Genomic DNA, 14799 nt, shown 5'->3' with positions numbered 1-14799 from the left:
AGGGGATAAAAAAGTTAGAGAATAAGATTTTCATCCTGACCCTGACAATGAAAATCTCTGGGATGCTGTCTTAAGTATTTATGCGATTTAAAATTTAAACTCTGCAGACCAACAAAAATATATTTGTCAACATGAAAGATGGAGGTTGTAAGGTAGCTAAATAAAATTTTACATATTTTATGTGTACAGGACTGTCACAAGCAGGAGTGGAAATGGAAATTAAACACTGATGTTTATGCCAGACAATGTAGGGACACATTTATGCCCTTATCCTCAAATGGATCTGGCCAGTTTTACAGCCTGTGTTCTGGGATCTTAAAGAGCTCTAGAACAATGAGCCAGGTTTGAATAGACTACTCCTTTACATGAAAATCTCTAAGACACAAGAAAAATGTTTTTGCAAAAAATCTTAAATGTAAAGCTCATTTTTAATGACACAATATCTAACTGAGTCCTAAAAGAAGAAGACCATTAAATTAGGCAAAATGGAACAGTGATTAGAAAGCAGTTGGGATTCAACTCAGAGCAGGTGGAATAACAATGCCATTTAAATACACACATACACACTTCAGAGCACATAGGCTTCCTATTAGAACAAGACTAACAAATATGATGTTAAGTGTATTTTAATTTATTCTAAAAATGTGTGGGCAGGATCATTTGCATTTCACATACTTGTCAAATGAATTCAAACCACTGGCACTTAAAAATGTATCAAATGGTTTGCATAACATCTGATTACATTTATACACCTGTCTTCCTGCTGACAGAGCTTGTATTTTTTTCCTTCCTTGTAATTAATTACAGGAGAAGATTCAGAATATCTGACTAGAACTTTTTGTTAGGTGTGAAATGCAGTACAACTTTATAGTTTTGTGGGTTTTATAGTTTTGTGGGTTTTTTTAAAAGCTGGAATAATTCCTTTCATTGCTGTAGAGACAAGGCAAAAGCAAACTCATACAAGAAGCCAGAGCAGAAAAAGCAGGTGTAACACATAAGTAGTTGCCAAGCAGCCACCCTCCACTATGTTGCCAACTCTGCTTTGGGGAGGCCAAAGAGGAGCTAACAGCAATGGGCCATTTTCCTGATAGTCATGTCCCTTTTGGTCACCTGGAAGCTTTCTGGTATTAATCCCACCTTCATCAACATTACCTTTTGCTAGTAGCCACTCAACACTTTTTTTTTTTTTTTGGCAGCAGCAGAGCTCACTATCAGTCAGCATTCAACAGTGACAGACTCATTTACTGTGTCTTACTTGAAAGGTTACCAAGCTGCCAGGAAAGATAAGAATTCTCCCAAGAAGGATCAGTGGGATTAAGGGCACAGACCTCTAGCACTTCCCTCACTACCAGATTTCACACAGCATTCAATCCTTCCTTCATCCAGCACAGGCCAAAGGCTACCCAAAGGCAGCAGTGCAAGGGGACAAGTTACAGAAGGAATCTAGGAGAAATTATAAAGGAGCACCTGGTTTTGGACTCTGGTATTCAGACAGTATTTGTAGGAATTGTATGCAATTCAAATATGACAGCTAGTATGTAACATGTTATAATGGAAGACCCATATAAAAACCAACATCCATAACTATTCTGTCTAGGTATTGAGCACTTAAAGTCAGCATCCTCATTAAAAATTACCGAAGTGTGTTTGAAGCTCTACTCTTTCCAGGATACTGCACTGAGGTTTTGACTCATCCTGTTAAAATTCTGGTTTTGCTTAATCTGCAGGACTGATGCATACAAGTTGAAATGCCTGTCAGAACCTCTTATTTGCTACTGGGTATACAAAATTATGCAAACAATGGGATCTGGGTATAGATTAATTTCTTTTATCTTCTTGTTTAGCTTTTGCCTTCTTGAGTTTCTTTTGCCTTTTCTTTCCAACAATGAAAACAGGTTTCTTTTCTTGATGTGGAGCATCTCAATAAATTCATTTAGATTTGCCCACTGAATTTAAGTGGATGTATTTCTACAATTCTAGGCTACTACAATGTGTGATACATAGGATGGACCGAATGAGATATTTTATTAGACATGTCTTCTCCTAAAGCCAGCAGCTTTCAAGATAACTTCTAGAAAACGTATCAGAAAGCCAGATATGCTTGCTGTAGTCTTTCTGGCCATTTCCTTTGGCAAAGTGAATCCTCACTGCTGTTGGCTGCTCAAGTCAGCTCCCACTGAAGGGAAAGCGTTCTGTGGCCTACTCTAATGGAAAAGACAGAGCAACAGCAGTGCATCCTGCTCCAACTAGTCTTTTTCACCAAGCAAACAAACACTGTGGAATAACCAGCATTGTCTGAGTATTCAGCTTCTTCAAGGCTCTTAAAAATATTTCCTTGGTACATCCTTTGTGCTACAAAGAGCAAGTTTCACAACAACCAAATAGGAAATGACACCAGCTTATAGATTTTTCCTCTCTCAAAATTTTTTTATTCTTCTGCTCTTTGGATACTTTGTTCCTCCTTCTGTAACAAACTAGGGTTTTGTTAGTTTGATTTTTATAGTGCCTCTAGTAAAAGCATCACAGGATTAAAAAAAGGAGAGACAAAACTAGGAAATCCAATAAATGGACATAAGAAATGCTTTACAAATAAAAAAATCCCACCTTTCTCTCTCCCAGAATACTTTACCTCATATACTTGGAAATGTAAAAAGGTAAACAAATGAGTTTTCTCACAACCTCTCCACTAAGAAATCAAGTCTCTAAGCTATGCAGAAAGATAAAAATGTATTGTTAAAGAAAACTGGGCATTGCTTATAGGACAGAATTATAATACACTAGTCTACATTATATACTCACCTTGAATAAACCCTGGCAAGTATTTCTACAGGGAAAAAAAAAAAAAAACAAAAAACCAAAAAAACCCTGCAAACTTTATACTTGAAATAAATGTTGAAGAGATTGTTTCTAGCGCTGATTAATAAAAGCATAATTATACCATATATTCAGAGCCAAAATAGAAATAGGACATGCAATGTTCCCTATTTTGAATATAAATAGAATTAATGTTATTTTGTTAAGAATCCAGGCTCCACTTTCTGTATCCTGAGCACAAAGCAAAAATGCCTGCTGTGAAGAGTTCATGGCCTCAGGCTTTAATGCTGACTTATTTGTTTCCAGCCAAGGATATTGTACTGGATTTGCCTGTGTCAGGGTTAATTTTCTCCATCATAGTTTGTATGGTGTTATTTTGGATTTGTGCCTGACAGTGTTGGTAACACAGGGATTTTTCAGCTGTTGCTGAGCAGCACTCACACAGAGTCAAGGCTTTTTCTGCCTCTCATCCCACCAGTGATCAGGCTGGGGGAGCACAAGGAGTGGGGAGGGGAAACAGCCAGGACAGCTGATCCCAACTGAACACAAGGATATCCTATCCCACAGGGCACTGTGTCCAGCATATAAGGCTAGAGAAAGCAGAAGGAAGGTGGGGGGCATAGTTCAAGTGAAGCTGTTTGTCTTCCCAAGTTACTGTTATGGCTGATGGAGCCTGACTTTCCTGGAGATGGTTTCCCTGACCATGGGAAATGGTGAATGAATCCCTTGTTCTGCTTTGCTTGTGTGTATGACTTTTGCTTTACTTATTAAACTGTTTTAATCTCAACCCATGGGTTGTTTCACTTTTACTCTGACCATTCTCTGCCCCATCCCACTGAGGGAGAGTGAACAAGAGGATGTATGGGGCTGAGCTGCTAGCTGGGGTTAAACCGTGATGGAGATCAAAATTAGTTTCCCTGTCCTCAATTCTACTCTAAGATCTGTGGAATATTTTGTAAGACAACCCAGCATTTGCTGGTTTTATTCCAATGTCTTATTTTCAGGATAATAATTTTCATGTTCATGTTGTTTTTCAAATAGTTTTAGAACTTGAGGTAAAACAAGGACATTACATTTCACAATTATGCTTGTAATTGTTGTCCATGCCAACATTGACTAAATATTCATACAAAATACAGCAATACCCAGCAGCATGAGAGACAATGAAGAATGATGTATCCCTGCTGTCTTTACAATTTGGACCTTTTTAAAGGTTTGGACTCTGGTGCTGTTTATAACAGGTTTTTTTGGTCTCATTTCTGTCCCAAAACTGGTGAACTCTTAGCTTCATATGATCAGCTTCATATGATTTTAAGAGATCAGATACAAATTCTAAAACTAAGATAAAAAATATGTATCAATTCAATCTTAAAAAAAAGGAGATTCATTGTACTGTTATGGACTAAAGGGTTTAAAGTTGGGCATGTGACTCTGAATATCAAACATATTTAAACATAGAAAACCACACAACAACCAAAACCAGAGAAACAACCAGGAACATTCTGCTATCATTCCCTCTAGTCTAACAATGACCCCTCTGGCTCCAAAGACCTGTGACTATTGAAGCCAGGGAAACTACAGTAAGCATAAAGTAGATATGTGTCCAATCCAGGCAAGGTTCTAGGATCGCTAGTGCATGCTCTACAGTAAGATCCTTGACCAGCTAATGATTCAAATAGGCTCCCTTGTACCTCCACTTAACTGGTTCAGGAGCACAGACTCCTCCTTTGCAGAATTCATGACTGCATAAATGTTTTTTTTTTTTTTTTTTTGCGGTGTGCTCTTGCAATTGCTGAAGCCAGACCATTTGTAAAACTAATTTGGTTATGCTTAAGGACCTTCTGGCAGCTAAGTATATATAAAATAAAGATTATTTAGGAAGAAGTTCTATATTATATTTTTTAAATGCAATGTTTTGCCATCTTTTTAAAGTTAAATTCTTCTGAATGTTACACCTTCTGCTAGAAAAAGATAGCAACTCAGCAGCCATGCATTGCCTGCAGATGTTATACTTAAGCCTCAGCTCACTACCACAAACATTTTGTTTGAGGAAATTACCTTTCAAAAGGTTGTAAGATAGGGCTGTCAGCCATTGTCAGAAAGAGGAAGTTGAACAAGTTAGCGAAGTATTCTTGGAATGCTTCAGGGAATAAAAAAATACACACTAAAATGTTCTTGACAATCACATTCTTTACTTTAGCTTATCTTGAAAATTACCCAGATAGTCATTTTACCATACTCACCTCAGCAAGGTAAAATTCATCATATTGTCTCTTGAAATTTTCTCCTTTATAGTAGTTGCTAGCAGCAACAATCACATCGACAGCAACCATGCTTAGTATGAACATATGAAATACAGATGACCTCATCATTTTCTACAAAAGAAAAAGTAAATTTTATAATCAAAAGGAGTCAACCATGTGCATTTTAAAGTTCTATTACATTGTCAAAACATAATCAGCTATAATAATATGCTATTCTAAAGCTTCTTTTTCTATTTTCATGTATTACTTTTTAAAATATGTTTTAGTATATTGCTTCAACTGGTTTATATGTGCAGGTTTTGAGATTTTTTTGGTACTTTTAATTTTTATTTGCAATTGACTTCTTACTGAAGGTTTATAATTTAATATGATATCCATTACTTTAGTATGTTTTAAAGCATAAAGAGAATATCTCTCTATTTGGCCTTGTTTGATACTCCCGCATTATGATTTGTTCATGCAAATCTCGATGACTTATCGGTCAGGAAAAAGTTACATCAACTCTATCTTGTGTACTGCTTTTGCTCAAGAAACATATTTTATGGGATTTACCTGATGTCAGACTATTGCCTAAATGAATGAAACACATCTACATATAGTAGATATACACATCTGAGCCTATGAGCTATGAAGTACAGATAATTCACATATCTGTGTACTTAATGCTTTGTGTCACTGCTGCTGCAGCCACAAAGGAGAGAAGAGAGAAAGAGAAGCACAGAGCAGTGTCCAGGAGTTTACATCTGTGAGATGCCAAAACATTGCTGATAAGATACATAAGATGTATACAGAAGTTCAAAGAAGTAACTTGTAGGCACCCATCACAAAGACCATGCACTTATGATTTACCCTAAAAGCTTAACCACTTCCCTCACTGGGTCAGCCACAGTAGAAGCTAGAGTCAAACACAGAACGTACTGATATTGAATATACTGTTCTGTTCAAAACAGAACATACTGTTATTTTACATTAAAAAAATCTTTGAATGAATGGTCACCAATATTGATATTGTTTTACAAATTTCCACAAGTAATATGGTTCAGGTCTTTAATATGAGTGAGTTATGTACCATTATGGCTCCTTGTGTTTGTGTGTAAGTTGTACTTACAGTGGAAAAGGCCATTTTTATTTGTTCCTGAGTTTGTATGTAGAAGTGCCTAACAAAATTTCAGGAAAAAGAGAACTAAAAATTTAGAAGAACTCTGCCTCCTTTCATCTTTTCCCTAAAGATTCTGTGTACCTGTACTGGCTTATGTACACATAATCACATAATTATTTATGTTGGAAGTGACTTGAGATGACCTAGTCTGGTGCTGCCTGCTTAAGCAGAGTCAGCTAGAGCAGGTATTCCAGAACTTTGTTCAGTCAGAGTTTGAGTATCTTGACATATAAACACTCTGCAACCCATCTGTGCAACCTGTTCCACTGTTTGACCACCTTCACAGTGAAAAAGTCTTTTGTTCAGTTCATCACAGCTTTAGATTTTCTCCCAGAACTCAGGGGCTTGCGATTCCTGAAGGAATCTTACCTAGATAGTCTTACCTATCAAGATGGGTGAAAAAGGCCTCAAGCATTTCTATGCCACTGCCTTGCCTTGCAAGGTCTCCTAATCCTTTCAACTGCAGGCTCATATTTTTCTAGTCTTCCTTTTGTTTCTCTTATATATAGAAGTCCTTCTTGTTGCCTTCCATGTCATGGTAGATTCAATCCTCTAACTCCACTCTCAGACAGGGTATTTGTACTCCTCCTGGGCCACTTGATCCTGATTCCATCTCTTGTATGCTTCCTTTTTAATTCCGAGTTTTTCCAGAGCTATTGGTTCAATTATGTGGACCTCCTGTCACACTTGTTTGATTTCCTGTACTTGGAAGGAGAACATTTTTTAACTTGAAGGAGGAAGATCCTTGAAAATCAACCAGTTCTTCTGGAACATTTAATCTCTATGACTGTGTACTATGGGATTTTTCCAAGCAGATACCTGAATGTGAAAAAGTCTGAATACTAGGGTTGTGGTCCTATCTTTTGGCTTTGTTCCTTCTTTGAAGGTTCCTGAATTCCACATTCTTATGGTCATTGCAAAAAAGACTGCTCCTGAATCTCACAACCTGACCAATTTCTCCTTCCTGGCAAGTATGAGGTTGCTCCAGAACACCCAATCTCATCAGTACATGTTTTAGGAAGTTACCACCCCTGCAATGCGGAAACCTGGACTGTTTCCTGCTGTATTGTCCTTCAAGCAGAGTAATTACACTGCCCCAGGAGAACTGAGGCATGTGAAACTCATAGAATCATGGAACTCTTTAGGTTGAAAGGAATCTCAAAGATCATCTACTTTAGAAATATGCAAAATTTAAGAAACACATATTTTTACATTAGTAAGATATATTAACATGTTAAAAAATTCATATATGTAGTTGTAAAATACTGTCTCAGTCTTTAGTGAGCTGAGAATGTTATATTCATGAAGAATTGTCAGCATTAACATTTTATGTGTAACCCTGCCTGAAGCTCAGAGTCTTAACTAACCCTTCATACAGGGTTGTTGTGTGGGTCTTTTTTGATGAAATTAGAACATAATATGGGATGTATGGGAGGCTGGAAGGACTAATACTTGTTCAGCTTTTAGTAAAGCTTTGTGACTGCCTACTGAAGAATTCACGCCCTCTTGAATTCCACTGGAGTTTAAGATAGCTTGCTTAAACTGAAGATGAATGGAAACTAAGCACATATTTACAAGCATACAAGCTTATGGAATTGTCTGTTGTCTCTTAATATCTGGATTTTTTCCTGTGAATTACAGGTAGCATTGCAGACAGAAGACAGCTCAAACCCTTCTCATGCAAACTGGCTTCCTTTTGACCTTTGTGACATAAAATGGTTGTATAATCTATTCTAGAAAGGGAGGTTCAGGAGAGAAGTCTTACATTTAGAAATTTACAGAACCAGCAGGGGTTAATAATACCTAAAGCACAGGTAAGTCATCAAAATAGTGGCTAAATAAGGTCTTTGATTTTTCATCAACAAGGCAAGCTATAAGAATACAATAATTAGAGGTAGGGCTGCTGGCATCAATCGTGAATTTTTTCCAGTGTTGTGATTCAAAACAGGTGTCATTCTATCCTTTACAATTCCATTTCACACAAATTCTAGCCAGATAGTTAGTCTCTCTGCATATTTTACACTGTATTTTTAATGGTGTCAAAATTTCCATCATAATAATGAAGTATTCTCAATTGTGAAAGTACTTGCTAAAAGAAACTAGTAAGTGGGGTTGCAGAAGGCTCTTTTATCTCCTTTCACAGGGAAGCAAAATGGTAATACAGGAAAAATAAAAATGCATAAAATGTCTTGATATACATATACATATATGCACACTTTGTCATCTAGTCTGTACTTTCAGATATTGTGGTGATTTAGGAATGCTACTCCTCAATTTAGAGCTGCCACTGATATGCTCCAAACTGCACAGCCACTTGCTCGCTCCCCCTTTCCCCTTCCCCTGCTAGTGGCTGCAGAGAAGAATTGAAGGCACAAAAGGTAAAGATCATGGGTTGAGAACAACTTACTGGAAATGGCAATGAGATAAGGAAATGAAAGTTACAGCAACAACATTAATAGCAAGCATACAAGAGGGAGGTGAGTGAACCACGCAAAATGTTCAGAACTGGCATTACCCGAGCACTCCCTCTGCCACTCTCTCCAGAAGGAAAGACTCCTTCTCGCTGCAAAAGACTCCTTTCCCCTGACCCCAGCAATGACATGAGGTGGTATAGAATAACCTCCAGGTTCTAGCCATGCCCTGTTCTGGCCACTGCAAAGACTTATCTTGTCCTGGCCAGAACCAGAACAGACAGTCATAAAAAGATTTTGCTGTGAGTATTTAATCTTGGAAAATAAATAGCAATAACAGAAATAATATCCTAATCATAGTTTGGTTCACAGAATCACAGAATGCTTAAAGTTGGAAAGTACTTTTAAGACCATCAAGTCAAACCTAGCACCATCATGTTTACCATTAAACCAAGTCCTCAAGTGACATAGCCACATATTTTTTAAAAAATTCCAGGGATGGTGACTCCACCACTTCCCTTAGCAGTCTATTCCAATGTTTTACAATCCTTTCCATTAAGCAATTTCTTCTAATATCTAATGTAAACCTCCCATAGTGCAACTTGAATTCATTTCTTTTCATCCTGTCACTTGTAAGCTGGAACCCCACCTTACTCAAATCTCCTTACATATAGCTAGAGAGAGGAATAAGGTCCTCCCTGAGCCTCCTGTTCTTCAGGCTAAACATCCCCAGCTCCTTCAGCCACTCTTCATAAGACTTGTGCTCCAGCCCATTCACCAGGGTCCTTGCCCTTCTCTGGACTCTCTGCAGCATCTTTTATTTTTCAGTGAGATTCAACAAAGCTTGTTGTCAAGGTTGCCTTCCCAAAGAAACTGAAAGGAAACTATTCACTAATAAAAAGTATTACACTGGTATAACATGACTCAGTGTTAAGATAATAAGGAAGGAGGCTCAGACAGGACTCAAGCCAGACACAGGCAATGTAAAGGCAGGAATAGCTAGCTGAGGCAACAAATTAAGAGATAGCTATGGTGAGGAACAATAAAAGCACCTAGGTGCTGGCAGAGAGATAGAGAGCACACAGGGCCAGCAAGATGGAGGTATCTGAACAAATACCTCCACTGCACGCACAGCAAAAAGGCTATGCTGAGGAGATTAAAAAAAAAAATCATTATTTTTAAATCCCAGGACTGGCCAGTTCATGCGGGCCAGATTGGTATCTGTGTTCCTTGATTTTTTCTATGTCATGTCAGAATCTAGCTGCTCACTTTCACAAATGCTGTGCACGATAAGCAGCTTTCCAATTGGTCTCTCAGACAGATTGCTGTATCTTTAGGAGATCAATCACAGTGCTCTAACCCACACACCTGCCGTGCCCAGCTTCCCCCCTACTCTAATCTGCCTTAGTTTGTTCTTTCTGCATCACAAAATTTTAATTTGTATTTGCACCCTTAAAGCACTTTAGACACACCTCTGCTGCTATGTTCGACCATGAGAATCCACCGTCTCTTTACATATTTCTGTATTTTGGAATGAGGCCCATTTCATCTAAATGAAAGGTGAATTTAGTCCACAGCTCTTGCCCGAGCCTTGAAAGTTATTTTGGATCATGAGATCAGCAGTGTATCATTTGTATTACAGCTCTTTTCAGAACACATAGGCATGGAAAATTCTCCATGCAAACTTGAAAGAGGAGACATAATGCCAATTTTTGTTCTTGTTTAATTTACTGACCTTTTTTTAGCCCTTGGATGTGTGTTTCTTAAGCTGTGTAGGAATGATATGAAAGAAATGTTCTGATGTTGCTGTCAGCCAGATACATGGTAAATTGTATCTAATATTAAATTGGATTTAAGATTAGCTGTGTTGAAGAAGTCTCAAGTGAAATGCCCTGCTGCTGCCATCGATCAAATACAACAGTGAGGAATTTCTTACATTTACTATGAATTACCTATAATGCTGGCATCTGACTTCATGCAGGATGCTAATTCTCAGTGTCCAGGACACCAAAGAACCTGTATAGCAGAGTGCATTAGAGATGCAGTGGCCATAAAAACCAGTACATGACAAACTGTTAATCATCCAAATTCTTTCATTGTTTGGATATACACAAAGGAGCCAAGGATCTGTTTTGTGCTCAGATGGGAATTTCATGAATGCAAAAAAGACTTCTAAAACACTACTCATTTATTTAACACTATGCTTGGTGCAGCAGAGGAACTCTGAATGAAAAATTGTATTAAATATCTGGGATTCACCCAAAAATTCAAGTATTGACAATGCAATTGCTGATAGGTAGAGACTACCTGGCTCACTTGGTCTTACAGAGCATTACAATGCATGGCCTAAAGCAATCTTTTGTCACTCTAGTATTATCAGAGTGGGATACATTGCTTAATACTCCTCCCATATTCCTGCATGGCAGAGGAAGGATGAGTGACACAAATTTGCCTTTGCCAGCTCACTGCCCTGGAGAAGATCCACAGCAGCTGCCAGTTTGTACAGCCAGAGCCACAGATGCTGGCTCAGGAAAGCAGTGGTCCATGTGAAATGCATGGACTAAGCAAACTGGAATTACTGAATATGAAACTACCTTTTCTTAATGATAGATTCCTTTTGGGAGCTTGATATGTACATCAGGTCACTCTTTGTATCACCATCCTTCATATCAGATTTTTCTTTCAAGTCCATAATAGATCTTACTTACTAAGCAAGATGGTAAATGTTACAAAATTGTAGGGTCTGACAGACTTAATAATGAAAGAACCCATGGGCCATATTACCCTGATAGTACTCAAAACTGACCCAGCTGATAATGTTTAATATTATCATGTGAAACCTTGAAAGAGGTGTCTTCAAAGGGCTCAATGGTTTCTATTTAGACCTACAGAAATTTAGACTGCATCTGATAATACTAATAGTCTTGTGGTCTAAGAAAACTAAAAAAAAAAAAAGAGGACAAATAGTCTTGAAGAATAAAAAATTACCTACAAAGCCATCAAACTTATTACTACTGAGCAAGACATGGTAAGGATCTGATATGTAGAAAAGCTTTGCTTATTTTGGCTATTTAGTGTGTGAAAAGCTTAGAGTGCATAATTGTCAAACTGGCAGGGTAGCTCTTGAAAGTACCAAACCAATTAATGAACAGTGTAAACAACATTTAACTAAAAGACTTTGAAAATCACTACATGGATAAGCAGGTTTCTTTTCAGATTTTGATACTCTTGAATTGTGCATTCATCAGTGGTAAAAACACAATCGTATCTGTATTTCTTTATATTTCAGATATACTTTAATACTTCATAAACCAATAGTATCTCCTCCTCTGTGTTATAATGGAATGGCTCTGGAAAGCTTCTTATTCCCTTTTAGCCTTTATTGGCTTTTCCTATTTGCACAAGGAAAAGGAAGCTAGATCCTGCTAAAAGATTTCAGCCAAGCTTCCAGCTATACCTGTTTAAAGACCTTATACTGGCTACATGATAATTGTGGTTAAGTTTACCCCATCATGATAATAATGCTCTATGTTACTTGTACTCCTGTCTATACACACCTACTGGAAGACCATACTTTCTGGTAGTTAGAAAAAAAAAAAATTGATTTGTTAAAGTTGTTTAGATGTGCACACAGGATTTGGGTGATATTATTAAAAGCAATTGAAAAGTTTACATTTGTGCTAATCCAGCCTTTCTTACTTAGGGGCCTGTTGGAGCCTAGATCCTACCACTGCAGTGACATGAAGGCAAATGCGAGTGCCGGCTTATTTCCATGAACACAATCACCACGATATGTGGAGATGCATTCTGGAAGAGAACTGCAAATCTTACGGTACCCATTCACTTCATAAAGCCCAATTAGATGGAGTTACGTGGGCATCACAGAATACAGAAAACTTGTTTAGAAGAGCTAACAAAAGCATGACTTAAGTTCATTATAGCAGCTTGGAAAACACTAGGTCAAATAACAATAAAATGAAAGTATTGCAAGTCAATTCTCATTCTTTCTGGACATTTCAGATGTTGACCTATAACTCCTAAATACATATAAAGGGGATTTTGGGTTTTATAGAGCAGGGCCAGTTTAAGGTGCATAGAATTTATACCACTAAGAAAGGAACATGATTGCCAGTCATTCTTGATTAAATGTTGAAATCAGGACACATCAAAAGCCTTGGAAACTATTATAATGTACAAGACTAGAAATAGCAAAGTCTCCTTGACTTTAGGATTCTATGACACAAGATTTCTAAGAGTCACTAAGCAAAAATTAAATCCTGGCCTAAAGAAAAGGGCAAGCTTTTTTATCCTATACATGTTTAGTATACTTATGGTGTTTATTTAGTCTTTTTTTTTTTTTTTTTTTGTCAAAGTGCTTGAAGATACCTTGAATATGAAAGAAGCTTTAGAAAATCACATTCTATACACTGCTAATCACAGATAATTCATAGCATGAATAGGATAAATTTGATTTTCATCTTGTTGGTTAATGGCCATCTGAGCAAGTACAGAATTGTGAAATTGCAGAAAATTTTCCCTTTTGTTTTCAGGACATTGTAGAGCATTTTACAAGCTATGTAACTAATTTTCTATAAACCATTTTGCTTTCAACTTACTTTATGACTGCCTGACAAAGATATGCTTGTGAGGAGAATTTAGCAATTATTCCCATGCTCTGCAATCTGAACATTTCTGAAAATTATTAAGCATTAACCAGAAATTTTATGGGAACAAGCTTTTTAAAACCTTATATGGATGCAGTTATATATCAGTGTGGGACATTAAGAAACATTGTAAATCTAAGAAACCATCTACTGTATTTGAGAGGAACTTCAATGCTAGGATGAATTCAAATAATGCAACCTCATTGAGTAAACAAGGTGAAGGATGAGTTTTAAAGATGCTGGGAGAGGTGGTATTTAGGTGCTGCAAAGGAAATAAGTCAGAAGCCACAACTCAGATGTTTGCTGATGTCAAGGGGGCAATCTTGGCTTTGCAGTACAGGCCAATTGTCCCAATGCAATGAGAGCAGGGTGATTCTTCAGCAATTTTGTCTACAGAGACTTGCTTTAATATTTTTATGATGGTAGAGAAGAAGTTCTTAGGGTAGAGATGTAGTAGAGATGAAGTAGTAGAGATGAATGTAAAGACCCTTTAAGATCCACAGTCCAATGAAAAATGTGCTTAGAAACTCTGTTACTTTCAGATCACCTTAGATCAGAGAACCTTTGTTATCAGCTGCAGGAGATAATTTAGGTGGTATGGTGATAGTCAAGGGAGTTTTATGTCCCCAAAACACAAACATCATAACTCTTGCAAGTTTTAGAATATGCAGTTGGAAACTTTTCTATAAATGTTTTCTGGCTGCAGCAGAGGTGACACTGGCCTAGCAGAAAGAGCACTATAGACAGTAAACTGTCCTGGCTAATAAAATATTCTACAAGTTTCACTTTACTGTGCTTCTCTTTCCACCTTCTACTGCATCTGATTAGGATACAAAACTCAAGGTAGCCACTGTATCTGCGTTTTCACAGGGTCTCCTACCATGCAGCCTCAAAACAAGCTGGAAATGGGATGACTACTGAATAATGGTAACATTTCAGGACATGCAAATATGCTCTCCAATCAGTAAGCATAAGATTCTTTGCTAACCCAATAAGGTTTTAAGGCAATAAATGTAATTTTCAGATGACACGGTATAGCTAAAATCATAAAGAAATCAGAAGTAGTTAAGATCTTCCAATACTCTAAATGTCTCTAATATTTGAAAATACAGGTGAGTCATTAATTTGTCATGTTTACACAGACTCTCCTGCCTTTTAGCATAGCTAATTTTGATTTGAAAATTAAAAGCTACTTTAAAAAAAGGCAAACTGAATTCTGATCAAAGGAACAAAGTAAAGCCAATAACAAAGCAAGAATGAGAAAATACACACTTAGGAAGTAAACAAATAGAAATAATGATAGAAAGCCTAATGAAGAGAAATTAAAAACTCTTAAGAGTTTTTTGAGTAACCAAGCCTTTAAGGCTAAAGTTTCTGTCAGAAATTAGATACATTTTCCCCCTTACATCCTAGATTTGAAAGCCAAATTTCTATTTCTGCTATAAGGCTAAAGAATGTGTTGCATATGCCTCTTTCAGACTAGCTGC

At 37.1% G+C, this 14799-nt stretch overlaps 1 protein-coding gene across 7 annotated transcripts in view; it reads right to left on the bottom strand.

The window, feature by feature from the left end:
• The window catches only part of NALCN (sodium leak channel, non-selective), a 229627-nt gene that overhangs the window by 106927 nt on the left and 107901 nt on the right, over window positions 1-14799 (bottom strand). For all 7 annotated transcript variants that reach the window (XM_053935243.1, XM_053935244.1, XM_053935245.1 and 4 more), the window contains one exon: window positions 5058-5189. In XM_053935243.1, the coding sequence (XP_053791218.1) occupies window positions 5058-5189 (132 nt within the window). The remainder of the gene's footprint in view (window positions 1-5057; window positions 5190-14799) is intronic.

Source organism: Vidua chalybeata, chromosome 2 (genome assembly GCF_026979565.1).
Source record: "Vidua chalybeata isolate OUT-0048 chromosome 2, bVidCha1 merged haplotype, whole genome shotgun sequence".
Classification (NCBI taxonomy): Eukaryota; Metazoa; Chordata; class Aves; order Passeriformes; family Viduidae; genus Vidua; species Vidua chalybeata.
The sequence above is the reverse complement of the archived record's forward strand: the minus strand, read 5'-3'. Positions and strand labels throughout refer to the sequence as shown.